The sequence below is a fragment of the Crinia signifera genome, chromosome 6 (genome assembly GCF_055691185.1).
Source record: "Crinia signifera chromosome 6, ASM5569118v1, whole genome shotgun sequence".
Taxonomy (NCBI): domain Eukaryota; kingdom Metazoa; phylum Chordata; class Amphibia; order Anura; family Myobatrachidae; genus Crinia; species Crinia signifera.
Window position 1 is genome coordinate 121,415,381 of NC_139222.1, and position 26,476 is coordinate 121,441,856.

The 26,476-nt window shown below is 43.7% G+C and overlaps 1 protein-coding gene across 1 annotated transcript; it reads left to right on the forward strand.

Moving 5' to 3' along the window:
- The first annotated feature begins 13,961 nt into the window (after positions 1–13,961).
- On the forward strand, positions 13,962–25,468 carry OCSTAMP (osteoclast stimulatory transmembrane protein). Its single transcript, XM_083145438.1, has 2 exons — positions 13,962–14,977; positions 23,038–25,468. The coding sequence occupies exons 1-2, from the start codon at positions 14,096–14,098 to the stop codon at positions 23,359–23,361; spliced, it is 1,206 nt and encodes a 401-aa protein (XP_083001564.1). The 5' UTR covers positions 13,962–14,095; the 3' UTR covers positions 23,362–25,468.
- The last annotated feature ends 1,008 nt before the right edge of the window (positions 25,469–26,476 follow it).

A 26,476-nucleotide genomic window follows, 5' to 3' on the forward strand; every position in this document is an offset into this window, starting at 1 on the left:
TGGCAGGACTCAGAAGGGAAGGAGTGATTTTTGGATTTTGCAGCACAGATTCTGGTGGAATGAATGGTGGGTGCTATGTTGCACCAATACAGTGGAACCCCCCCACAAGTCACCCCATTTTGCAAAGTACACCCCTCAGGGAATTCATCTAGGGGTATAGTGTACATTTCAAACCCCCAGGGGTTTCACCAATTTTGATACAAGTGGGCAGTGAAAATGAAAAATTACATTTTTTTACACAAAAATGCAGTTCTGGCTCAAAATTTTTCATTTTCAGAAGGTGTGAAGGAGAAAAAGCACCCCAAAATATGTGCCCCAATTTCTCCCGAGTACGGCAATGCCTCACATGTGACCAAAAAATACCAGTTGGGTGCATGGCAGGACTCAGAACGGAAGGAGTGATTTTTGGATTTTGCGGCTCAGATTCTGGTGGAATTTTGGTGGGTGCTATGTCGCATTAGCAAGACCCCCCAAGCACCAATACAGTGGAACCCCCCCACAAGTCACCCCATTTTGAAAACTACACCCCTCAGGGAATTCATCTAGGGGTATAGTGTACATTTCAAACCCCCAGGGGTTTCACCAATTTTGATACAAGTGGGCAGTGAACATGAAAAATTACATTTTTTACACAAAAATGCAGTTCTGGCTCAAAATTTTTCATTTTCAGAAGGTATGAAGGAGAAAAAGCACCCCAAAATCTGTGCCCCAATTTCTCCCGAGTACGGCAATGCCTCACATGTGACCAAAAAATACCAGTTGGGTGCATGGCAGGACTCAAAAGGGAAGGAGTGATTTTTGGATTTTGCAGCTCAGATTCTGGTGGAATTTTGGTGGGTGCTATGTCGCATTAGCAAGACCCCCCAAGCACCAATACAGTGGAACCCCCCCACAAGTGACCCCATTTTGCAAACTACACCCCTCAGGGAATTCATCTAGGGGTATAGTGTACATTTCAAACCCCCAGGGGTTTCACCAATTTTGATACAAGTGGGCAGTGAAAAAGAAAAATTACATTTTTTACACAAAAATGCAGTTCTGGCTCAAAATTTTTCATTTTCAGAAGGTATGAAGGAGAAAAAGCACCCCAAAATCTGTGCCCCAATTTCTCCCGAGTACGGCAATGCCTCACATGTGACCAAAAAATACCAGTTGGGTGCATGGCAGGACTCAGAAGGGAAGGAGTGATTTTTGGATTTTGCAGCACATATTCTGGTGGAATGAATGGTGGGTGCTATGTTGCACCAATACAGTGGAACCCCCCCACAAGTCACCCCATTTTGCAAACTACACCCCTCAGGGAATTCATCTAGGGGTATAGTGTACATTTAAAACCCCCAGGGGTTTCACCAATTTTGATACAAGTGGGCAGTGAAAATGAAAAATTACATTTTTTTACACAAAAATGCAGTTCTGGCTCAAAATTTTTCATTTTCAGAAGGAATGAAGGAGACAAAGCACCCCAAAATCTGTGCCCCAATTTCTCCCGAGTACGGCAATGCCTCATGTGTGACCAAAAAGTGGCAGGACTCAGAAGGGAAGGAGTGATATTTGGATTTTGCAGCACAAATTCTGGTGGAATGATGGTGGGTGCTATGTCGCATTAGCAAGACCCCCAAAGCACCAATACAGTGGAACCCCCCCACAAGTGACCCCATTTTGCAAACTACACCCCTCAGGGAATTCATCTAGGGGTATAGTGTACATTTCAAACCCCCAGGGGTTTCACCAATTTTGATACAAGTGGGCAGTGAACATGAAAAATTACATTTTTTTACACAAAAATGCAGTTCTGGCTCAAAATTTTTCATTTTAACAAGGAATGAAGGAGACAAAGCACCCCAAAATATGTGCCCCAATTTCTCCCGAGTACGGCAATGCCTCACATGTGACCAAAAAATACCAGTTGGGTGCATGGCAGGACTCAGAAGGGAAGGAGTGATTTTTGGATTTTGCGGCTCAGATTCTGGTGGAATGAATGGTGGGTGCTATGTGGCATTAGCAAGACCCCCGAAGCACGGTGAAATTATGAACCTAATATTCCATAGATGTGTGGTATATTTTAAAACACTCCTTTATACATAGGCCGGGTTTGTCGGGGCAAGTGTCACACTGGAAAATAGTTTGCTTTCTTATTCCCTTTTTATAGCAAACTTTGCACCTTTTTTGTGTCCTGCCCTTTTTTCCAGTGGAGGGGATTTCATCAGGAAAATGCTGCCCTGGTACAATACGGGGGCCAGTACTAGAAGTACTGGGGCCCTCTGCCTGCTGGTTCCCAAATATTAGGCCCTTTATGACTTCCTCTTGAAAGTGCATAAATGTCCCCCTCTGGCCGGTAGAACGGAATAGCACGTAAGCGTTATACAGTGCCATCTGGATGATATACACGGCCACCTTCTTGTACCAGATTTTTGTTTTCCGCAGGGCACTGTACGGCTTCAGTACCTGATCTGAAAGATCCACTCCGCCCATGTACCTATTGTAATCCAGGATACAATTAGGTTTGGAGGTGTGGGTACTGGTACCTCGTACAGGGACGGAGGTGGTACTGTCTCCGTGAATTGTTGTCAGTATAAGGACATCCCTCTTGTCCTTATATTTGACCAACAACATATTTTCGGTGCATATTCCCCTGCTTTCACCCCTTCTCATTACTTGGGCAATGTGCGTTTTTGGGAGGCCTCTTTGGTTCTTGCGCACAGTACCGCAAGCTGCTGTACCTCTTGAACCAAGGGCCTTAAACAGGGGGATGCTGGTGTAAAAGTTATCCACATAGAGGTGATAACCTTTATCCAGGAAGGGGTGCACTAAATCCCAGACAATTTTCCCACTAACACCTACGAGGGAGGGGGGGCATTCTGGCGGTTCAATTCTTGAATCCTTCCCTTCATAAACCCTAAACCTGTGGGTGTACCCTGAGGTGCTTTCACACAGTTTGTACATTTTTATGCCATACCTTGCCCTCTTACTGGGAAGGTACTGGCGGAATTTAACCCTTCCTTTAAAATGTATAAGGGACTCGTCAATACAAATAAATTTTTCAGGGATGTACACCTCTTCAAATTTGGCACTGAAATGATCAATGACCGGCCTGACTTTGAATAGCCGGTCAAAGGTGGGATCATCTCTGGGTGGGCACTGTGCATTATCGGTGTAATGTATAAATTTAAGAATTGTCTCAAATCGAGTCCGGGGCATGGCCATACGGTAAAATGGAGTACTGTACAGAACATCTGTACTCCAATATTGCCTAATTTCTGGCTTTTTTACTATGCCCATATGAAACACCAGACCCCAAAACGTCATCATCTCTACTGCATCTACAGGGGTCCACCTAGCAAATGATGACGTGGGGTTTTGAGCAATAAACTGCTGGGCATATAAATTAGTTTGGTCCACCATTAAATTTATAAAATCATCAGAGAAAAATAATTTGAAAAAGTCAATTTCTCTGAGACCTGTGGAATCAAATTGGATTCCTGGCATGGCCAAAAACTCAGGAACCTGGGGCTCAAAATTGTCTGGTGGTGGGGTCCATACGAGATCAATTATTGGGGGGGGGGTCTCAGCTGCTCTACGGGGGCGTCTTTGAGGGGGTCCCTCATCACCAGAGGAGGAAGAGGAGCTTAAGGCGAATCCTTCAAATTCCCCGCTTGCATCACTGGCTGTGTCAGAGTCAGAAGCAAGCAGGGCATATGCCTCCTCCGCTGAATACATTCTCCTGGATGACTGGGAGGACATTTGGGAGGACATTTGGGAGGACATTTGGGAGGACATTTTTATTTTTGTGTTACTGGTAGTGAAATGTTTCAACACGTGTATAGTGTAGGGGGGGTACAAACTTTATTTCAATCCGGGGGGTATGTAGTGTGTAGTGTGTATGTGGTGCAGAAAAAAAAAAAATACTTTATACCAATAAAAAAAAAAAAAATGAAGGGGTTAAAAATAAAAAATTTAAGGGGTTAAAAAAAAAAAAAGGTCCTGCGCCAAAAATTGAGCACAGATGTTGGTCAGTAACGTCTGTCACTGAACAGCGCTCAAAGGCAACAGGAATTTGATCAAAAAAAAAAAATATAGATCAACCCTGTACCGAAAAAGATGATCAGTGATGTACGTCACTGATCAGCGCACAGCGGCCACAGGACACCCACAAAATCACAGTGTGTGTAAAAAAAAAATTAAAAAAAGACCCCACAGCACACACACAAAAAAAAAAAAGGTGATCAGTGATGCGACACTGATTACCAGTGAGGTGCAGCAGGTGCACAACCTTTGGTGCAACTGACAGGTATATATATAAAAAAAAAAACCTCTGTACCCCCAAAAAAGTTGCTGATCACCTCAGATATAGTGATCAGCACAAAAGGCGGGGGCAGCAGACAAAAAATTTAGCACTCTCTATCACTCTCTGTCACTATCTCTCTCTATCTCTCTATCTCTCACTATCTATCACTCTATGACACTGCAGCAGCAGCACTGACAGGTATATCTATATATAAAAAAAAACCTGCGCCCCCAAAAAGTTGCTGATCAGTTAATTTATACTGATCAGCACAAAAGGAGGGGGCAGCAGTCAGTTATATCAAAAATATATAGCACAATCTGTCACTATCTCTCTCTATCTCTCTCTCTCTATCTCTCTATAACTATCACACTGCAGCAGCACAAAATATAGCACTCTGTCACTAGGCCTCTCTATCTATCTCTCTCTCTCTCTCTATCTCTCTCTATCTATAACTATATCACACTGCAGCAGCACAAAATATAGCACTCTCTGACACTATCTCTCTCTATCTCTCTCTATCTCTCTATAACTATCACACTGCAGCAGCACAAAATATAGCACTCTGTCACTAGGCCTCTCTATCTATCTCTCTCTCTCTATCTCTCTCTATCTCTCTATCTATCTCTCTATCTAGCTAGTACACTGCAGCAGCACAATTTCACAGGAAGGCACAAGTAGCAACAGGATCCAGGAAGCAGTGATGAAGCAGCGATCAGCACTCTCTGACACTATCTCTCTCTCTATCTCTCTCTATCTCTCTCTATCTCTCTCTATCTCTCTCTATCTCTCTATCTCTCTATCTCTCTATCTCTCTATCTATCTCTCTATCTCTCTATCTATCTAGCTAGTACACTGCAGCAGCACAATTTCACAGGAAGGCACAAGTAGTAACAGGATCCAGGAAGCAGTGATGAAGCAGCGATCAGGTAAGTATGGAGCAAGCTATGGAGCAAGGTTCTGGTCAGTATGGCGGCAGGGAGGTACGGTGACCGCACTGCACGCTATTCCAGACCGGAATGGCGTCTGCAGTGCAGTCACCGTTAGTTTAAATCCCCCTCCTTGGCTGTGATTGGTCCGTCGGTCCGACGAACCAATCACGGCCTTTGGGGGCGGGCGGGGTGCGGTGGGGTGACACCAGTGTCACCCTCACACCCCGCGGTGATTGGTGCTGTACTTTACAGCACCAATCACCTCTGATCCCGTGTCACCGGCGAACGTTATTCGCCGGTGACACAGGAAAACGCTGTAATTGGCTGTTCACACTGAACAGCCAATCACAGCGATCGCCGACGGGGGGGCGGCATCGCAGCCCCCCCTGGGCATGCACGGACATGTCTGCTGTCAGGGACAGCAGACATGTTGAAACTGTCACCGCGTCTATAGACGCGGTGACAGTTAAATGCCATGACGTACATTTACGCCATGTGTCGGGAAGTACTTCCCGACCATGACGTAAATGTACGTCAAATGTCGGGAAGGGGTTAATAGCATTCTATCCTTCTTTATATGGGGCAACAAACGACCTAGGGTCAAGTTGGCCACCCTATGGAGAAGTCGAGAAAACGGGGGCCTGGCACTCCCTAATTTTAAAAGGTATTATACGGCGGCCCAACTAGTGCATCTTAACTCCTGGATACAGGAAGATGAATACACACCAGATCTATCTAGACTGTTAAAGGGTATATACCCTTATATAACACCTCTCCAGACACTGCTCTTGGGTACGGCTCGGAAAAAATACCCGGGTATTATTATCCAGGCTATTAAAATATGGAATATGGTCTGTAAAATGGGCAATTACGAAGGGGTAGACCCAGACATATCGTTTCTCCTTTTGCCAACAGCTAAAGAGGTTTATAAACAGCAAGGCGGAAAACTATGGTCTCAATATGTGATCAATACTTTGGGCCACCTCTATCAAAATAATAGCTTTAAGTCTTTCAACCAACTACGGAGCGAGTATTCGCTCCCTAGATCAATGTTTTACAGATCCTTGCAGTTGCGAAATGCCATTACACGGTGGGGCAGAGGGAGGGAGGGATGGCTACAGGATACCCCGGTCAAATTATTTTTGAAAACCTTGACCTCGAAAAAACGGGTATCAAAAATTCAGAAGTTCCTGTTCACAACCGAACAGGAAGAGGGGCTATCACAGCTTAAGAAAAAATGGGTTCAAGATCTCCCATCTCTTACGGATAGACAATGGCAGAGAGCTCTGGCGACTCCGAAATGGGCAACAAAGTCGACTGGCATCCAACAGGTCCAATTTAACGTTCTCCACAGGACATACATAACTCCGGTAGGACTACAGAAAATGGCAGGTTCAGCCTCTGACAGATGTCCGAAGTGCGGCGAGTCGTGGGCCGCCTTTTGGCACCTGTTATGGTCCTGCAATATAGTAGGTCAATTTTGGGATAAAATACGACAGGTCTTGGTCGACATGGGGACACCACGGGACATTCTCACGGTTAAAAATATGGTTTGGGGGATTTGGCAAGAAGGAGAGCTCTCTCCTATTAATGCTCACGGCCTCGGCTACATTGATAATTGCACGGCACTGGATGGCCAAAACGGGCCTGGTATTTATAGAATGGATTAATTTAGTAAATGTGATATATGAGCACGAAAAATTTTACTATGCCTCTAAAGGGGATTACACTAAATTTCACGTTATTTGGAACCAGTGGTACCACTCTAAATGGTATAAAGTTGTAGGAGTATAAGTTAACAATCCTAGACTTAACCGAGGGGGAAGGAGGGGAAAAAAAAAAAAGGGGGGGGTTGATGCATAGTTTCACAAAGACACAGTTTTCTTTCCTTATTCTGATAGGAAAGTCTCATTATTACTAATGTATTTGGTGTCTGAATACTTTTTTGTTTCTCACATTGATTTTGTGTATATCTTATTGTTTGTGTGCTTTTTAAAGATGTCCTATGTTAAGTGACGTAACCCCCTAGTATATTATAAAGTAAGGGGTGCCAGAGTCCACAGTAGAAATGTCCAAGAATGTTAAAATATGAAAGTAGACATGATGAAGTAAGATCTCTGAATCACTTAAGTAGATTAGTAGAGAACATATCTGCCTTTCCCCGCTGAATCTTCTTCCGTATCCCTCCTTCCTAATGCTCTGCTACTTTGGGACCCATGTATATTCCCCCTCCACATTGTGAAGCATTTTAGAATTCCCAGTAGAACGGAATTAGAAAGTTATAACCTGAAAGAAGACAGGGGGCTGGATAACCCTTGTAAAATCTAAATAAAACAGAGGATAATGTCCCCCCCCCCCCCTGATTCCCCCCTAGACCCCCCCCCCCCCCTATGTTCTGCCTCCCTAGGACATACAGGGAATATATTCCTTTGGGTTCGGGGACACAGATATGGAAATCATAGTATTGCAATGTGTATTGTATGTAATGTATGTATTGTATGTGTGATTTATAAATGTACATTTATGTTTTTTGAAAAAGTAAATAAGGACTCAAATAAAAAAAATGAGTTAAGTACTCTGGAAGAGGCGAGGAGCAGGGAAGAAACACAGCCGCCCCCCAGCCCAGCTGGGACACTAACATCCTTTAAAAGTAAGAAGCCAGCCCCCCCCCCCCCCCTCCAGTGAACCAGCCCTCATCATCACTGTTGCCTTACTATTACCGGCACCCTCCCTGCAGTAACAGGTCCTGCGCCCCCTCCGTGTTCTAGCCAGCAGAAGTGCTGCGTGAACCAGCAGGTCTTCCTCTCAGCAATCTTCTCTCCCTCTCCGCATTTTTAACCCCCTGGCTTTCATCCACGAAACTCCCCCTGGCATACTCCCACAAACCTACCGGCCTTTGCTGCCCCACTGCACCCCCCATTGCCTACACGACTGCCTCTCTCATACTCTGTGGTTGCTTGGTGGAGCAAATGCCACCGGAGTTTGCAGGAGTGAGTGAAAGTCACGGAGTAGCAGCAGGAACATTAGTACCTCAGCTGCACTGATTGCCTGCTCCCTGGGCAGCCAGTGTAGCTCCCTGTAGTCCCTCTCATGGGCCTGTAAGCAGGGTATTTGCTAAAAGCTGACTGAACACCAGCTATGATTTTATGTGAATGCAGGGCGCCCTCAGCCTCAATAGTCCCCAGCTCCCTTCAATAGTCCACTCCGCCTCCTGTCCTGGGACCAGCAGGTATTTGGGACTTGCCTGTTTTGTTTTCTATTAATGAAAAAATCCTTCATTAAACCTGCCCATTTTAACCCTTCAGTTCTGAGTCCGTCTGCAGTTCCTGAACACTACACGGCTCCATTAAATCCCTCTTTCGTGACCGTATAATTTGTAGGGGGTGCCAAAAATTCTAGCACTGATCAGGGCCCTGACTAAGGGGGGAAAGGGGGTTGGGGGACATGTGTTCCACCATCATTTCCAAGACCACTGTAAGCCCTGGCCTCCTCCCATTCCTCTCCTCCAGCCAGCACAGTGGCCGGTCATTTTACTTCATATCCTATGAAGCCCGTACTGCTGTGAGTCGCTGCTAGTGCCAACTGCAGATCAGTTATGAAGATTTGTTCTGTAGTAAATTGCAGGTGGCCCTCTTAGAAAAGGGGTACAGATTATGGTGGTAACCCCATAATCCCCATATTTCACACAGTATAGAAAACATCGCTATAGTGATTACATGCCCTATTTCTCAATGGTTCTAATACCAGTCCATCTTCACCCGATCTGGTGGTGTAACATTATATTGCTTGGAAGTCTCATTTTGCTGTTCAGGGCTATGTAGTATATGCAGTGATGTAACTATAGAGGGTGCAGGGAATGCAACTGCTAAAGGGCCCAGTCAAGTGTGAATTAATACAGCGCCTACTGTACAGAGTTTCTTGGAAAATATTTGCAATTGGTTTGGTGCATGAAATCATATTGTCATTTGAAAGACCATGGATATGAATGTATTTTAGCAATACTTGACTAATGACATGTAATAAATTCATAGCAGGTCTTTGATAGAATCGGCAAACTAATTGCCGCTTGAACAATAATTTATGTCTTCCTGTTGCCCTTAAACTTTTTTATTCGCTAATGCTGTATAATCTGCTAACCCATGTACAGCACAAAACACAGGGAGGCAAAATATGCTCTAGGTTATTACTAAGAGGTTGTATAATGCATTTCCTGCACTGAAGCTTTATTTACTCACACAAAGAAAGACAAAGAATGCAAAAACACATTAAGATATTACAGAAAAGCTTTTGAAACCATCCTCAATAACATGATGAAAGTGATGTATTTCTTCCATTTCCTAGAGAGAATAAGTGGATCTGAAAAAAATCTAATACGTGGCAAATCATCTTTCTAGAGTACAACAACAAAAATGTTTGTGTTACTATTAACTGTAAAGTGGGTGGATTTTGTGTTTTCAAAGATGCTGGGGCATAACTAGAATTTTTTGGGCTCCATAGCAAAATGGGCCCTCCACCACGCTGTCACTACAATGCTCCTTAGGGGGGAGAAGAAAAGAGTAAGGGGAGTGAAAGACAAAGAGGATGTTGGAAAAACAGAGAGAAAGTGGAGTGAGAAAGAGAGGGATGGTCAGGTAGATAGAGACGGTTAGAGAGAGAGAGAGAGAGAGAGAGAGAGAGGCAGAAAGTGTGTGTCAGAGAGAGAGAGGGGGGAAAGAGAGACCATGTCAGATGGAGTGAAAGAGAGAACATTTCAGGGTGGGAGAGAGTAAAGGAGAAAGAGTCAGAGAGTGTGTCATTGGGAGAGGGAGAGAAAAAGAGGGACCATATCAGGGAGAGAGATATACAGTGACAGTGAGAGAGTGAGGGAGACAGTGTCAAAGAGGGAAAGAGAGGGAGAAAAATAAACATTGGGAGAGTAGGGAGGCATAGACAGACAAATGATGGACTGGGGAGGACATGAGCAGACAGGGGACAAGGGCGAACAGACTGATGGATAGTGCACCATACAGTATGTAGGCATAGACAGTGAGACGGCCAGATGGATGATTGGACCATATGGGGGCACAGATGCAGAAGGATGGGTTGCCAATAGATGGACAGAGCACATTATGGGGGCACAGTGGTTGGCGAGCCTTTCAAATGATTACTATATTTTGTAAACTAACATTCCTTGACGTTAAATTAAATAAAGTTTAGAATATAATTAGGTGAGTGCTGACTATGTAGGAATTTTAAATTTAAATGGTGAGGTCACATACGTCTTGCAACACAGTAGGTTGAGTGCTGTGAACTGAAGCTACCTGTTGGTGACTCTCGCACTTTTGAAAGCCATGATTAGTTGGGGTGAGTTCTAAACCAGGTAGCAAGCATATGTTCACTTTAACTATGATGTGATAGCAGTTGGCAGGTTCTTAATAGTCTGATTGTTAGAGTAGGACTTGCAGTGTAATGGGGTCCCTTGGTGATGGGCTGCAAGCTTGAGTGCATCATTCAATCCATGACCCAAAACCCCATAATTAATTTATTTGTGTATTAAGGTGGGTTTGTTTACTATGGTGAGTGTTGAGCTGTCTGATCAGTCGCAGAACTGATATCATGGAGGGCACCATCTTTTACCTTTGACCAGCGGGCCCTGTAATGCCCTTCATGCTGGGACTTGATGTTCTCCAAGTCCATGCAGGTGATGCAGGCTTGCTGGGAATTATACCACAATATACCACAATAGATTGTGTTCTATTTTTTACACTTACATCAGCCTGGTGCCCAACACTCTTGGACACTGGGGACAGCCGCTGGCTTCAACCAAGGCTGGGGTAATTCTAGATGGGGGGGGGGGGGGGTGTGACCCTTCATTGGGGAGGTCCCCATTCCCCAGGGTCCCAGTCTGGGCTGAACAGTCAGGGGGTGAATGCTTTGGCCAGGGGGACTTGGATAAAAAGTTCCCCTGGACTGTGACAATGCCCTGCTGGCTGTTTGGGGCTGTTGCAGGTTCTCAAAATATAGGGTACCCCCTACTTATTTTGTCCCCCGTATTTTGAGAATCAGGACCGGCCCTTGAGCATGGTGCTGGTTTTAGAAATTGTGGGTATCCCCTATCTGGTTTGGTCCCTGAATTTCTAAAACCAGGGCCATCTATTTGAGCTCAGGGCTGGTTATAGCTGTTTTGTCGTATTTTTTAAATTATTTTTTTTTGCTCACAGAAGCCTGCACGGATCTGACTGATCCATGCAGGCTTCAGCCAATTTCGCCTGGAGAATGAGAAGTATTTTCCAGGTCATAAACGGCTACAAATGGCTACGAATAGGCGTACCTATAGTCATACTTATTTTAGTAAATTTCCCCCAAAGTTTTTTATTGATATATAACAGTCCATAAAAGCAAACAATAAGAGTAGATCACAATGGTGGTTATTCTGGTGCACTCCTTCTGGCAAATTCCTTCTTAGATGGACAAAACCATGTGCACTGCAGGGGGGCAGATGTAACATGTGCAGAGAGAATTAGATTTGGGTGAGTTATTTTGTTTCTGTGCAGGGAAAATACTGACTGCTTTATTTTTACACTGCAATATACTGTAGATCTCAATTTGAAGTAAAACCCACCCAAATCTAACTCTCTCTGCATAAGTAATATCTACCCCACCTGCAGTTCACATGGTTATGTCCACCTAAGAAGGAATTTGCCAGGAGTGAACCAGAATAACCCCTATTGTTCCAATGTTAGTGCATCCAATAATGCAATAAGACATTTTCAAAGTTGGCCCTTATTCAGATCTGATCTCAGTACAAATTTGGGTACTTGTTTCCTAGCACGGCCACACCGATTTACATCGGGGTGGTCGTGTCGGAAAAATCGCGTCAATCGCATCGCATGCGATTTGGTCGCATGCGATGCGATCGACGCGACCGACCCGATTTTTTGATTGAATCAAATGGAAATCGGGTCCCTGGGACCCGATTTTACATTGGATTCAATGTAAAATATTCCCTAGACCCCCAATTTTTACGACGTAAACCCCACCCCACGATAGACGCCAACCCGAAGCGTGGCGAGCGCAGCGAGCCCGCGAGGGGCGGCGGTGCGCGTCCTCCGACCTTTTCATTCCCCTACTATCCATGTCGGCGTGGAGATGAGAATATATAATGTGGCGAGCGCAGCGAGCCACCGAGCCCGAAGCGTGGCGAGCGCAGCGAGCCCCGCGAGGGGACGCGTATAACTTCACAGGTATACGCGTCCCCTCGCGGGGCTCGCTGCGCTCGCCACGATTCGGGCTCGGTGGCTCGCTGCGCTCGCCACACTATATATTCTCAACTCCACGCCGACGTGGATAGTAGGGGAATGAAAAGGTCGGAGGACGCGCACCGCCGCCCCTCGCGGGCTCGCTGTGCTCGCCACGCTTCGGGTTGGCCTCTATCGTGGGGTGACGACGGGGCCATCTATAATGTGAAATGGGTCATATTGGCCCATTTCACATTTTTCACATTTTTTTCAATGTGAGATGGACTTAATCAAGTCCATCTCATCTTGCGTCATTATAATGGCACAAGACCGACGCGATCCTCACGATTTCAATGTTAAAAAATATTTTAACATTGAAGCCTATGGCAAAATGGCAAAATCGCGATGCCCCCGATTTTGTACCTTTGCCGGCAAAATGGACCTGATTTCAAAGGAAATCGGGTCCATCGTGGGGATCGTGTACCTTAACTTAAAGGTACACGATCCCCACGATTGTGGCCATGCTAGGAAACAAGTACCCAAATTTGTTCCCAAAATGGGCAAAACCATGTGCACTTCGGGTGGGGCAGATGTAACATGTGCAGTTACATTTGGTTGGAGTGTGTTGAAACTGAAATATAAATTGCAGTGTAAATATAATGCAGCCAGTATTTACACTACACAGAAGCAAAATAACTCACACAAATCTAACTCTCTTTGCACGTGGGTACTTGTGTAGTTTCACGGCGCCAGTATGGCGCATTGCGCCTGAGTCCCCTTGCGGGGCTCGCTTCGCTCGCCCACGCTGCGGGCTCAGTGGCTCGCTACGCTCGCCATGCTATTTAGAATCAACTCCATGCCAACATGGATAGTGGAGGTATAAACTATCCATGTTGGCATGGAGTTAAGTTACTTTTTTTAACATAGTTTGTGGCGAGCGTAGAACCCGGAAGTAGCACGCTGGCGCCGTGAAACTACACAAGTACTGCACGTGTTACGCCCCACCTGCAGCGCACATGGTTTTGCCCATTTTGAGAACAAATTTGTACTGCGATCAGATTTGAATAAGGGCCAATGTGTTTAGTCAAAAGAATTCTCCATTGGTATGGTCAAATCCATGTGTATGGATTAACAGATTTAATCAGACTAATGTGTAGTATTAAGGTATCATCATAGAGTAGCCATTTTTAGGGGCTTAAATGCATACAGCCATCCATGTGATCATATACTGAAGATAGTAACTGTAGTAATAATCCAGCATGATTTCAAATCAACAATAAGGTCTCAATCCAATAAGAAACATTAGTCACACATCTGTATCCCCAGGGAAGTGAATTTATATATTTAGAAATTGTCTGAAGATAAATTCAGTGCAGATGTGTGTATTCATGTCAAACAATGTCACCACATTTAATTTGTAAATCATTAATTTGATATACATCATCTACCTGTATATCTGTGTCTAGTGTCTGATTTTTTTTTTATACAGAACTTCAAGTTGGATTTACATTCAAAGTGTTGTGTGTCCAAAAGCTGGTAACCTGCTGTTGGAGCTCCTGTCTGCATATTCCACCCCAGTTCCCAGAGATTCGAAGCAAACCATTTTGCTGTTTCTTTTGTGCTTCATTACTTCATTTTTGGTTGGATTATTTCTGTATTTATGGATGTTTCATTCCTTACAATATAATTCATATACAGCAACCGTGTTATCTACAACTTCTGCCATCCTTATATGCGGTATTCTTGTCCTTGTGCACCCAATTCGCTGCGTTCTAACCATAATCATCCCTACACTGGGTACCAAACAAGGACGCCGGCTACTGATGTCAACCTGCTTCATGATTATGGCTTTCAACATAATTCCGAATATTTTGAAAAACCTCAGGTCAATTTTTCAGATGTTTAGATGCATTTCCCAACACACCTCAGAAATGGTTTTAAAATCAATGTACACATTTAAAAATGTTACAAATGAACTGAGTAACATTGTCAACAATATTGTGAAATTTTCGATCCATGATTCTAAGAAGGTGGACGTTCTGGCTAATGTAGATAATTCTCTAGTTTCTAATCAAATTTTAGAATTTGCAAACAAGATGAAGAATGACTTTGAAACAGTGGAATTACTTTTTAAGGACATCATGTTAGTAGCCAATAGGGTTGTGGCTGGGTGTTTTGTCTTGTATATGATCTCTAATGGAGCATGGTACTTGAGAAATTATTTAACGGATATTAGATTTGACAACAAGTACATAACAAAACAACTGGAGCAGCTGGCTCAGAACAATAATATTACAGACTTGGCCAATTTGGCAAATAGTTCCTCTACGAAGTTAATAAAGTCAACTGGATTTAAGCTGTCAAGAAGAGAGCTGGGAGCCAGCCTGTTTCGCCTGGTGATTGTTTTCCTGTTTGCAGTGCTCACTGTGCTAATTATAACCACAGACCACATTGTCTTTCAGTTTTCTGTGTTAGTCGGAAAATGGGTGGATGATCTGCCAGCTCTGGAAGTCATTTTTTATGTGACGTATGATACACATGTACGGGTAAGTGTATGTGGTGCTTTTAGTATGTCATTAGAAAGTGGAATGTTTACTTCATTGAAGATTTTCATCAAGTTTATAACCCCACCCTTAGCTATGCAATGTAACTATTTGAGGATAGATTATTATTAGTTAAAGTCCTGTACTAATACTTTTACCTATGAAGTCATTGCAGCATTTACCATTCACTAGATTACCAGTCTAGGTGGTGATGTGTCAAACTTTAAAGATACACATTTTAGAGAGATAAAGGGCCAGAAACATTAAACTTCAAAAGTGATAAAATGGATAGTGATAAACAACCAACCAATTAGCTCCTACATCACATTTTTCAAACACAGTCTGTGACATGGAAGTTAGGAGCTGATTGGCTGGCTTTTTATCACTGTCCATTTTATCACTTTTGAATCTTAGTGCATCTGGCCAAAGTACCAAGCAATCATCTCTAATGCTGTGTACACACGGGGGAGATATATTGCTCAGCCATATATGGCTGAGCAATATATGGCTGAGCAATATATTGCTCAGTTTCTCCTTTACATCAGCGACCAGAGATGGTCGCTGATGTAAAAGAAACTGCCGGGGGGAGCCCTGCAGTGGTAATCAGCTGGTCGCAGGAGCATGTTCCTGCGACCAGCGATCACCACAGGGGCAAAAACGGGAGCGCGCACCCGGCGATATATCGCCGGAGCACACTCCCATTGCGGGCAATATGGTCGCTCAGCGACCATATTTCCCGAGATATTGCCCTAAATCGCCCCCGTGTGTACGCACCTTAAACAGCCATATTTCAAAAATAGCCTGTAACCAGTGGCGTAACTAGGAAATATGCGTCCCCCCACGGCAGCCGCCGCCTCCTCTAGCATCCCTGAAAAACTGTCTGCTGTATTGGGGCAGCCATTTAGGTAGGGTCGGTTTTCATTAGCACTATAGGAGGAGACAGAGAGCCGGGACCGCACACACAAGTAATAGGCGAGTCCCGGCAACAGATGGGGCTGCGGCGTAACCATAGCCCCACAGACCGGCGCCCACACTTACTCAGTGCCTCCCCGCCAGTGGGGTCTGCGGGGCTATAGTTATGCCACTGTCTGTAACATGACACATAGAAGATGATTGGTTGATATTTTCTCTCACTCGATTAATACATCCCTCCTTTGTGTTTTTCTCATAATTTCTTTAGCCAATGCTGGAGCCCACCTGGATCCTCTCACAATGTTAATTGCTTATGTTCATGCCTTTACAAACCTCTCCCACCATGACCCATTCTTGAAGTGAGAAAGTGCTCTGCTCCAGGACTATCCTCCTAATTTATGATTGATATCACAACAATGCAAGATCTGTAGCCTATACTTACTCTCATATTACTGATTTATGTATCCAGTACTGGACTGGGGCATGATAGGCCTACCAGGGAAAGCAGGGTTAGGAGGTCTCGCCAGGAGCCACATTTATTTATTTATTAACAGTTTCTTATATAGCGCATACATATTCTGCAGTGCTTTACAGAGTATAGTTGAACATTCACATCAGTCCCTGCCCCAGTGGAGATTACAATCTATATTCCCTACCACATGTACACGCACACAGACATTAACAGGGTTAATTTTTGTTGAAAGCCAATTGACCTACCAGTATATTTTTGGATTGTGGGAGGAAACCGGAGTACCCAGAGTAAACCCACGTAAACACGGGGAGAATATACAAACTCCGCACAGTTAGGGCCATGGTGGGAATCAAACCCGTAACCTCAGCGCTGTGAGGCAGTAATGCTAACCATTACACCATCCGTGATGCCACATTGGTCTGCCTAACCATTAGAGAGTGCATGGGCCGGATATATATATATATATATTAGGTTTAAAGCCGGCACTCCCAATAACTTTCAATCAGCTGCCCCGGGTGCCATCCACAGAATATGCAAACGTAGTGAAAAACGGCGTCACTCCAGAGGACTTTTAAATCTTTTTATAGGTGCAGATAATATCAATATACATGCGACATCGCTGCTAGTGCAGTCGACGTTTCAATGTCATATAGACATTTTCCTCAAGACACGGTGTGCATGAACAAGTACAACAGAGCAAATGAAATGACAGTGTATATATAACTTACATATCCAGCAGCGTCCGTCCGGCTGCCGGGTGCACGCCTTCCAGCCCACTGCGTGGGGATGAATCAGCATGCGTGACGTGTGCTTCCTGTCCCCGTTGCCGGGAGACACACTAAACAAACGCCCCCAGCAGCCGGACGTCATCCTGTGGATGACAACAAATACAAAAACATGAATGAAACAACCGTGTAGCGGTGATTACATAACTATAATTGACCGCTCAATAATCAAAGCGCTGACACTGAGATGCAGACAGCGCTGAAGACTGCACGGGCACAACATATTACTAAAGATGAATAGAAAACACGCTATGGATCAGAATAAAACACTCCAATTGAACCTCTCATTCAGTCCCAGAGGTTTACATGTGTTCAATTTGTAAATCCAACGGGATTCAAGTTTGAGCAAAGCTCCGTCCCGATCCCCACCACGTCTGAATGGTGGCACATGATCAATTAGTATAAATTGTAAGTCCTTGACAGTGTGACCCGCCTCCAGAAAATGCCGGGCGACCGGCTGACCCGCACATTTATTTTTGATGGCATTATTAATAGAAGATCTATGTAGCGCCATCCGATCCCTTATATTACGGATGGTCTTGCCAACATAATATAGCTTGCACGGGCAGAATGACAAATAAATAACGTGGCAGTATCTAATTTTCTCACCAAAAAACCGGGATGCTATCGTTGTTTGAGTTGCACAACGTGCAAAAATCTGGTTACATGCACCACGTTTAATCATCCGGTTAATAATATCAAGTTCCAGATTAAACACGTTCTTACGTGTACAACAACCCACGTTATTTATTTGTCATTCTGCCCGTGCAAGCTATATTACGTTGGCAAGACCATCCGTAATATAAGGGATCGGATGGCGCTACATAGATCTTCTATTAATAATGCCATCAAAAATAAATGTGCGGATCAGCCGGTCGCCCGGCATTTTCTGGAGGCGGGTCACACTGTCAAGGACTTACAATTTATACTAATTGATCATGTGCCACCATTCAGACGTGGTGGGGATCGGGACGGAGCTTTGCTCAAACTTGAATCCCGTTGGATTTACAAATTGAACACATGTAAACCTCTGGGACTGAATGAGAGGTTCAATTGGAGTGTTTTATTCTGATCCATAGCGTGTTTTCTATTCATCTTTAGTAATATGTTGTGCCCGTGCAGTCTTCAGCGCTGTCTGCATCTCAGTGTCAGCGCTTTGATTATTGAGCGGTCAATTATAGTTATGTAATCACCGCTACACGGTTGTTTCATTCATGTTTTTGTATTTGTTGTCATCCACAGGATGACGTCCGGCTGCTGGGGGCGTTTGTTTAGTGTGTCTCCCGGCAACGGGGACAGGAAGCATACGTCACGCATGCTGATTCATCCCCACGCTGTGGGCTGGAAGGCGTGCACCCGGCAGCCGGACGGACGCTGCTGGATATGTAAGTTATATATACACTGTCATTTCATTTGCTCTGTTGTACTTGTTCATGCACATCGTGTCTTGAGGAAAATGTCTATATGACATTGAAACGTCGACTGCACTAGCAGCGATGTCGCATGTATATTGATATTATCTGCACCTATAAAAAGATTTAAAAGTCCTCTGGAGTGACGCCGTTTTTCACTACGTTTATATATATATATATATATATATATATATATATATATATATATATATATATATATATAAATGGAGAGTGATAAACAGCCAGCCAATCAGCTCTTACCTATTACATTACAGGGTGGGTTTGAAAAATGTCAGGTAGGAGCTGATTGGACTGTTTGGGGGTATGGCTTTGCAACAATCCAGTGACACTCTGGTATCTTCCACTAAGGATGGTTTATTGTAAAATGCAGCTATGTGATTTCTTCACATGATGGTGAGTGTGACAGGGGGAAGCGCTGCCAACACTATACAGAGGGGACCAGTGGCGTAAGTTCGTCCCAGTTACCCAGAGGCAATATAAATATTGGTGCCCCTCCCAAACACACACACACACCACCTTAGATAAATTTATGTATGTATGTTATGGATATTATGTTTAGAATAAAGAGTGTGACGTCTATGGTCCTGTAAGGAGGCGGAGTCAGCCACAGAAGCGATATCAACGGCTTTTAATTAACTGATTCAAACTCACAGTGGAGGAGAGGTGCCCCCTTGGGAGCAGGAGCCCGGCGGCAGATGACTCCATTGCCTCCCAGAGTTCTGCCTCTGCAGGGGACAAGTAGCATCACTACCTGTTACAACATCAGTTTTGGGAGTAACTTTAGTCCTTATGATGAAGTCATATGTAGTGAAAAGGTAGAATGGCTTTGAAGCTTGGGTTGTGGTCTTGATGCCTGAACCCCCATTTTGTCACTGCGCGGATTCAGGATATACAAGACTGCCCCCGGAGTGTGCCTTGGCTGCAGTGCTCTTCAGTGTGTGACGCTTGGGTGTGTACAGTCTGCAACCCCCGCACTCCCCTAGTGACACCAATGACAAAAAAAAACAAAAAACTACATTACTGCTTATGGCATATGCCTTTCAATAAAAGTAAAGGAGCAAAAACAGTACTACAGTATGGGAACTAAATGGATTTTGGTTAAAGTGGTGAGTATGAATGAATGATATATAACTGTACTAATATATTCTGCTATTTCAGTGGAACAGCTAGTTAACTTGGAGAAAAGCACCAAGGCCATGTCGTCCATCCCCCTCACCATCAGTGCCTCACATTGCTTCTGTCACCGGTCCCCCCAGAACTGCCCTGGTGGAGAGGACATCTGATTATGACTGAATTTGCTGTTTACTGTTTTGTACCATGTTTTTTTTGCCCCATGTACTTCCGTTTGTTTGCTATGCTAGCATAACTCCACCCCAGTGCCTAGTGTCCTTGTATGACTTACCCCCACAGTATAACCTTTGTAGTGCCCTGAACATGACTGCCACACTTGAGCCCTTGTTCTGATTGACTGGCTCGGATACAAATTAGTTTGGAGTGCCCATGTGCAGGTTCTGTCACCCGTGCATGCTCGTGACCCAGTGAACAAGAAAAGAAATACGCTGCCGAGCACGCTCGGCAAAAGTGCGTGGTTTCAAAACTGGGTGGCAACCGGGGCGTATACAACAAGTGCTGGGCGGCGGCCTCACTCGAGTGAGCAAGAGCTCAGACTGTTTTCTGCTGAAATTCACTCGCTCGAAAAAAGCAAGGGTACTTGGTAATTATCACGGCGCCCAAGTTTCTTATGTACGGCACCGTAGGAAAATCGCATTGCATCGCATGGGCCATTGTAACGGCCATGTGATGCGATCCGATTTTCCTATGTAATTTATTCACTGCTCTCTTAGCCCCAGGGTATCACATCACACCTCCCGCATATATAGGGTGTATATCCACACCACCCTGAAGCGTGGCGAGCGGCGGCGGAAAGCGTCCTCTGTCCTTTTCATATACCTACTATCCACGTCGGTGTGGAGTTGATTTTATATAGCGTGGCGAGCATGGCGAGCTCAGCAAGCCACCGAGCTCGAAGCGTGGTGAGCGCAGTGAGCCCTGCGAGGGGACGCGGATTACTTTACATGTATTCCGCGTCCGCTCTCCACGCTTCGGGCTCAGTGGCTCTCTGCTCTTGCCACACTATATAAAATCAACTCCACACCAATGTGGATAGTAGGGGTATGAAAAGGTCGTAGGACGCATTCCGAAGCCGCTCGCCATGCTTCGGGATAGCGTGGATAGTGGGGGGTGCCTGAAACCTCAATGTATGTCATTATTGTATACCTAATGGTGTTGTACACCCTATACATTATAAATAAAAGAGCACTAAATGCATTACATAGGAAAATCGGATTGCATCGCATGGCACTTACAATGGCCCATGCAATGCAATGCGATTTGCCTACGCAGAACAGCCCACTAAGCAAATAGCTTAGTGGGCGCCGTGATAATACACAAGTACCAAAGAAAGTATCACGCCTTGCAGGCCAGCCGCCTTAGCGGGCCCACAAATTTGCTCGGGCAATCAACACGCACAATAGCTAACAGTCTTCCACCTGCACACAATAGTCACCCATGCAGTATTTAATTTTCTCTCATTACCCAATTAGCTAACTGCAAGCCAGCCACATGGGAACCACACATTTGCAGTTGTAACTTTTACACTTGTCTGCATTCATATCTCTTATGTCTTTCATTGTTTAACCCACAAATGCAGAAGTATTCTTAACTGCTATTATGTGCCATTTCTGAACCTCCAACCTTAACGCACAAGTGTGCCTGTCATGTTAGGACAATAGCTGTCATGTTAGGACAATAGTACACACAATTACAATAAGTCGACATGTGTCAACTCTGAGTGGTACTTAGGAAAGTGGCACATTCAGAACACAAGAAAGACACATGTAATAAGTGTTAATTAGAAGTGTAATTGGGGAAGGCAGTTAGTTAATGGAATGCAATAAACGACATACACTTTGGGTAATTTACGAACATTACTTCCGAGCGGATTTGTGCTGTGGCGTGTTAAACACCAGCAGAGCCTGTCCGATCGTACAGGCTAAGATCCGTTTGAACACGCTAGAGTACGTACATTAGCACGCCACTCCCCTTTGTGTGTGGATCCAAATGAACAGGTTTGCCGGCCTTATCTGCTTGCCTTTGCTCCCTGTGTGTATGTGCGGACCGATCGCGTGGCTGCGTGCAAATGTGTAAGCGAAGAAATCAACCAGAATAACGCTCTTGGTGCGCTCGTGCTCGACTGAATAAAAAATACATAGACCTGATGGTTATGGTGGGACACTACTCCTTGCATTATCAGGCTGCACAACGGATTCTGTGTCATTTTTTTCAAGTAGTGCGCTCAATGGTATCCGGATGCCGGGTCAACCACGTGTAAATCGACCATGTTATGGTCCACCACTGTTAGTCGGCCCTGCTGACTTACTGTAGACAGCTAAAGATAGTCGCTGGTCGCTAGGGCCCATGGTTGACAGAAGTTTTTCAGGATTTTTGATGCAGGTCCACTTCAATCATTCTTTATTATCCAAGTGGACATAAAGTTAGAATGAAATAGTGTGCCGACCGTAGCAAGGGGGACACTGTGTTCATATACAGTGTCCCCGGGGACCCCTGTGACATTCTGCACCAAATAATCTAACTAGCCACTCTAGCAGCCCACCAACTATCTCAGCCGTCTAACTCAATAGGATCGACTAAGGGTGGTCGACCATAACATGGTCCATCTACCATGTTATGGTAGATATAGCATAACCACCCAAGATGGCTGCCTCATCTGGTACATTTTATGGGTGAAATGGGCAACCCATGGATGTTATTACCTAAACTGTCAGCACCAAGTACTGCAGTTATGCCTGTTGTGTTCTCTAGGTTTTATTGTTCTTAATTATTTCTATGTAGTTTTGGACTTTGGCCCTTATTCTGGTTCACTCATAAAGTCAAATTCCTTCTCAAATGGACAAAACCATGTGCACTGCAGGTGGGGCAGATGTAACTTGTACAGAGAGAATTAGACTCGGGTGTGGTTTTACTTAAAAGTGAGATCTATATTGCAGTGTAAAAATAAAGCAGTCTTTTCCCTGCACAGAAATAAAATAACACCCAAATCTAACTCTCTCTGCACTTGTTACATTTTCCCCACCGGCAGGCACATGTTTTTTTTCCATTTGAGAAGGAATTTGCATTTGCGAGTGAACCAGTATAAGGGCCTTTGACTGTTTGTTCAGAGGGAGAAAAGATATATAAATAAAAATATTATTATTGTTGTTAGAATGTAACTGTGATTATACTTTCTGCCTACCAAAGTGTCTTGTAAAAGTGCTGCAAGTTTGCAAATGTACTTATTCAATAAAATAATGGAAAAACTGACAACCTTTCCCCCTGTTTATGGCATATGTGTATTTTTATTTTGGAAAGAGATAATGTATATACTTTGTTTTCTTTATACAGGTGAACTATCCATTCGTGCCATTTCATGATGCGTTACATACTAAAGAGTTCCCGCTGAACATAACTTTTTCTTCAGCATACTGTAGGCATCCTACAAGTCCTCCTGACAGCTCCATCACAGCTGGGATTGCAGTACTCTATTGTATTCTGTTTGCTGTAATATTCATGGAAGCTTATGCTCAACGCCTGTGCCGAAAGATATCAGCTTTGTTCTATGGAAGAAGAGAAGAAGAAAGAGTTTTATATTTGTTTGATAAACTACAACAAAACCAAAAGCAAGCTAGCAGTCCTTCCCCGGGGTTAATATTTGCATTAGACAAATAGGAACAACAAGTTGACTGCAGTTAGTGTGTGCGTATTATATATTGTACTAGTTACCAGTTATCAACATAACAGTCATGTCATCCGTTTTAAAAATTGCAACCAAAATGGCCACCGTGCCACGTGACCTGCACCTGCGCAGTAGACTCTGTGACTCTTTATTAACTCTGTCTTTTATAAAGATATGCATTATTGAGTGTTGACAAATACACATATAAGAAATGCAGTCCTGCAGATGGCTCTCCAATACTATGAGTGCAAGACTCTGTATAGATATAAATGATAAAAAATGAAAAGGACAAGTGTTTTTGTAAATATAATATGAGTTTATCTCATTAGAGGTCAGATGCACTAAGCTTCAAAAAGTGATAAAGTGGAGAGTGATAAACAACCAGCCAATCAGCTCCTAACTCCCATTTTTCAAAACCAGCCTGTAACATGATGGATCACTTTTTGAAGCTTAGTGCATCTGGCCCGAAATGTGATGCGGAGAAGACAAGTGCTTCAATGGTTCTCGATTTTGTCTGTTGTGGAAACTTGATTGTACTCATTGTTCATGACAGGTCTCTCATTATTGTTAATATATGCAGTAGTTCGAGCCTCCATGATGTGCAGCCCTACATGATGTAGTTGACTTAATTGCAAGATGTTACTGGTCCCCACAGTGGAATGACAATTTTATTTTATGCCGCTTCGTCTGAATCCTCCTGGCATCCCAGCATGCATCACAGGGTTGAGTTTACCGAAGGGGTAAAAAAAGGGGCAGACTAGATGGGCCAAATGGTTCTTATCTGCCGTCAAATTCTATGTTTCTATGTTTCTCCAATATCATGTATGGTGGTGCAAAGTCCAATTTGTTTATTTAAAAAAAAAATATTATTAATTGTATAAAATTCTTGTACAGTATATCATTCTTCAATGAGGTCTATATGCAATTAAAAGTTGTTTCTTTTAAGCTTTCTTTAGGCATTATTGTTTAATTATATACTTTTTTTTGTTATTTGTAAAGGTATGCTCCATTACCTAACTTTAAAGTTTGGATCTTTTTTCAAATATAAAAAAGAATCTGCATAACACAGGTGCTGACACCCCAAGCCACCGTTTAGTCTGCAGGGGCTATTACTGACCATTTCTATGGTGCACTCCTGAAAAAGCGGATCCTCATGATGCTGATAGGCTTTGATCAGCTGATCTGTTAAGGGGAGTAATTCAGACCTGTTCACACGGCTGTGGCATCTGCCAGTGATCAGGTAGATGCCGCCCCGCTAGAGTGAAATCCCAACTTGAATGTGATCACTGCAATGAATGTGTACACCATGCGCAGACTTCGCAGCCATGTGAATATCTTTGAAACCCTTGGTAAGCCGCTCACCATCAAATGATTTTTCCACCGGGCAGCAGTCTTTGCAGGCTCACAGACTTACTCTGTGGCTGCAATGAAAACCGGCATATCCGGCCTGTTGCTGACATTCTCCCCTAGAACACTTGGGCATGCCTGCATTTTCCCTGTCACATTTTTTTTTGGTACACCTAACGTTTTTGTTTGCACTCCCACTAAAGAGCCAGTTACCGCCCCGAGATGCCTACTCCCTCAATCACCTTGCGGATGGCCAGTAATTTTAAAAAGTAGCATGATTTCATCGCAGGACAGCCTTGCGCATGCGTACTATGGGCTGTAAACATAATAAGTCGCGCATTTGCGGCTGTGCGATCTGGTCTGAGTTACCCCAGAGCTCCGATATCTATTTGTACATGATGTTCAGTTCTGTGATTTGCATTGAATGTATTACCACCATTGTTTCTATAAAGCTTTATTGAGCTGTAATGAAGTTATTTCTGTGTATGTTTATTCTCGTTTTATTTTTCTTTGTGTTAATGAGGAGGGAATTTAGGAGCATACGTAAGCTTTGATGTTCCTCAGGTGACTACTCTACAAAGCTGTCTAACAGGAAAACCCAGGAGCACCCAGGCAGCCTGTGTCGGGAGCATCTGCTGGTTGAATCTCATATCTCTTGATTAAAGTTCAGGTTTATATTAACCGAAACACCTGTTTCAGCACTTTCGCTTCAAAAAGGCATTAGTCGTTTCTTCACTTTGTGTTTGCTTGTTAGAAATAAAATGAAGCCTTTGTTTAAAGTTTAAAAGTAAGAGATCAGACATGTGATATGAAAGCTTGGGTTTTATTTATCATTCCTTTTAAATAAAAATGATCCCCAGCGAGAAATACCTTCCTGGGTCCTTTGAAATCATTTGTCTAATGAATACCACCATATGATAAATATCATATGTCTGCTCTACAATTATTAAAAGGCTGAAAGAAAATCGTTACAAAACTAGCACATTATGCTATAATGAATAAGGCAAATATATACTGGCAATTATTTTTTGTTGGGGGCCATGAATTAGCTACCACCTCAGGAGTTGGATGCACCCAGAAGTTGCATAAAGATGGGTACACACCTCAAGATTTATCCAATCCGTCTGGTGGGAAAAAATATCTACCAGTATATGGGAACAAATAACAGTCAATCATTTGCTTCCAAATGCTGGAAAAGAGACAAAAACTATTATTTGGGTAAATTTGTTAAATTAAATGGATTCATCCAATTGGTCTGAATGACCATTGTCTGTGTTCCAATGTTTGAAAGCAAACAATCTATTGTTATTTGCTCAAAAACATTGATTTGTTTTGCCACAGCCAGATTGGACAGATACATCTGTAGGTGTCTACCCATTAAGTCACAGTTTACAAGCAGCAGCAATGCGCTATTGGTCAGTGCACACCAGCACAGATAAGAAGACCCTGTGAATGATCACATGCTGCTGTCTCTCCTGTCAGGGGTTCCTACAAGGGGGAATAAGGATAGTATTTAGCAAGGACTCCTGAGCAGCTCTAGCAAATTAGAGTGATTAGAGTAAAATCACTGTCCAGACCCCTTCATCCAAGCTTTGATAAATCTCTCTATTTTGTATGAGGAATACTGGTGATATGACTCAATCTCTGAAAAACTGATGTAATTTAGTAGACAAAAACCCATGCCTGCTATGCTGCAAAGTAGTGAACACCTATCTCCAGTACTTTTAAAATGATAAGCAGATAAAATGTAGTTACAAAAAA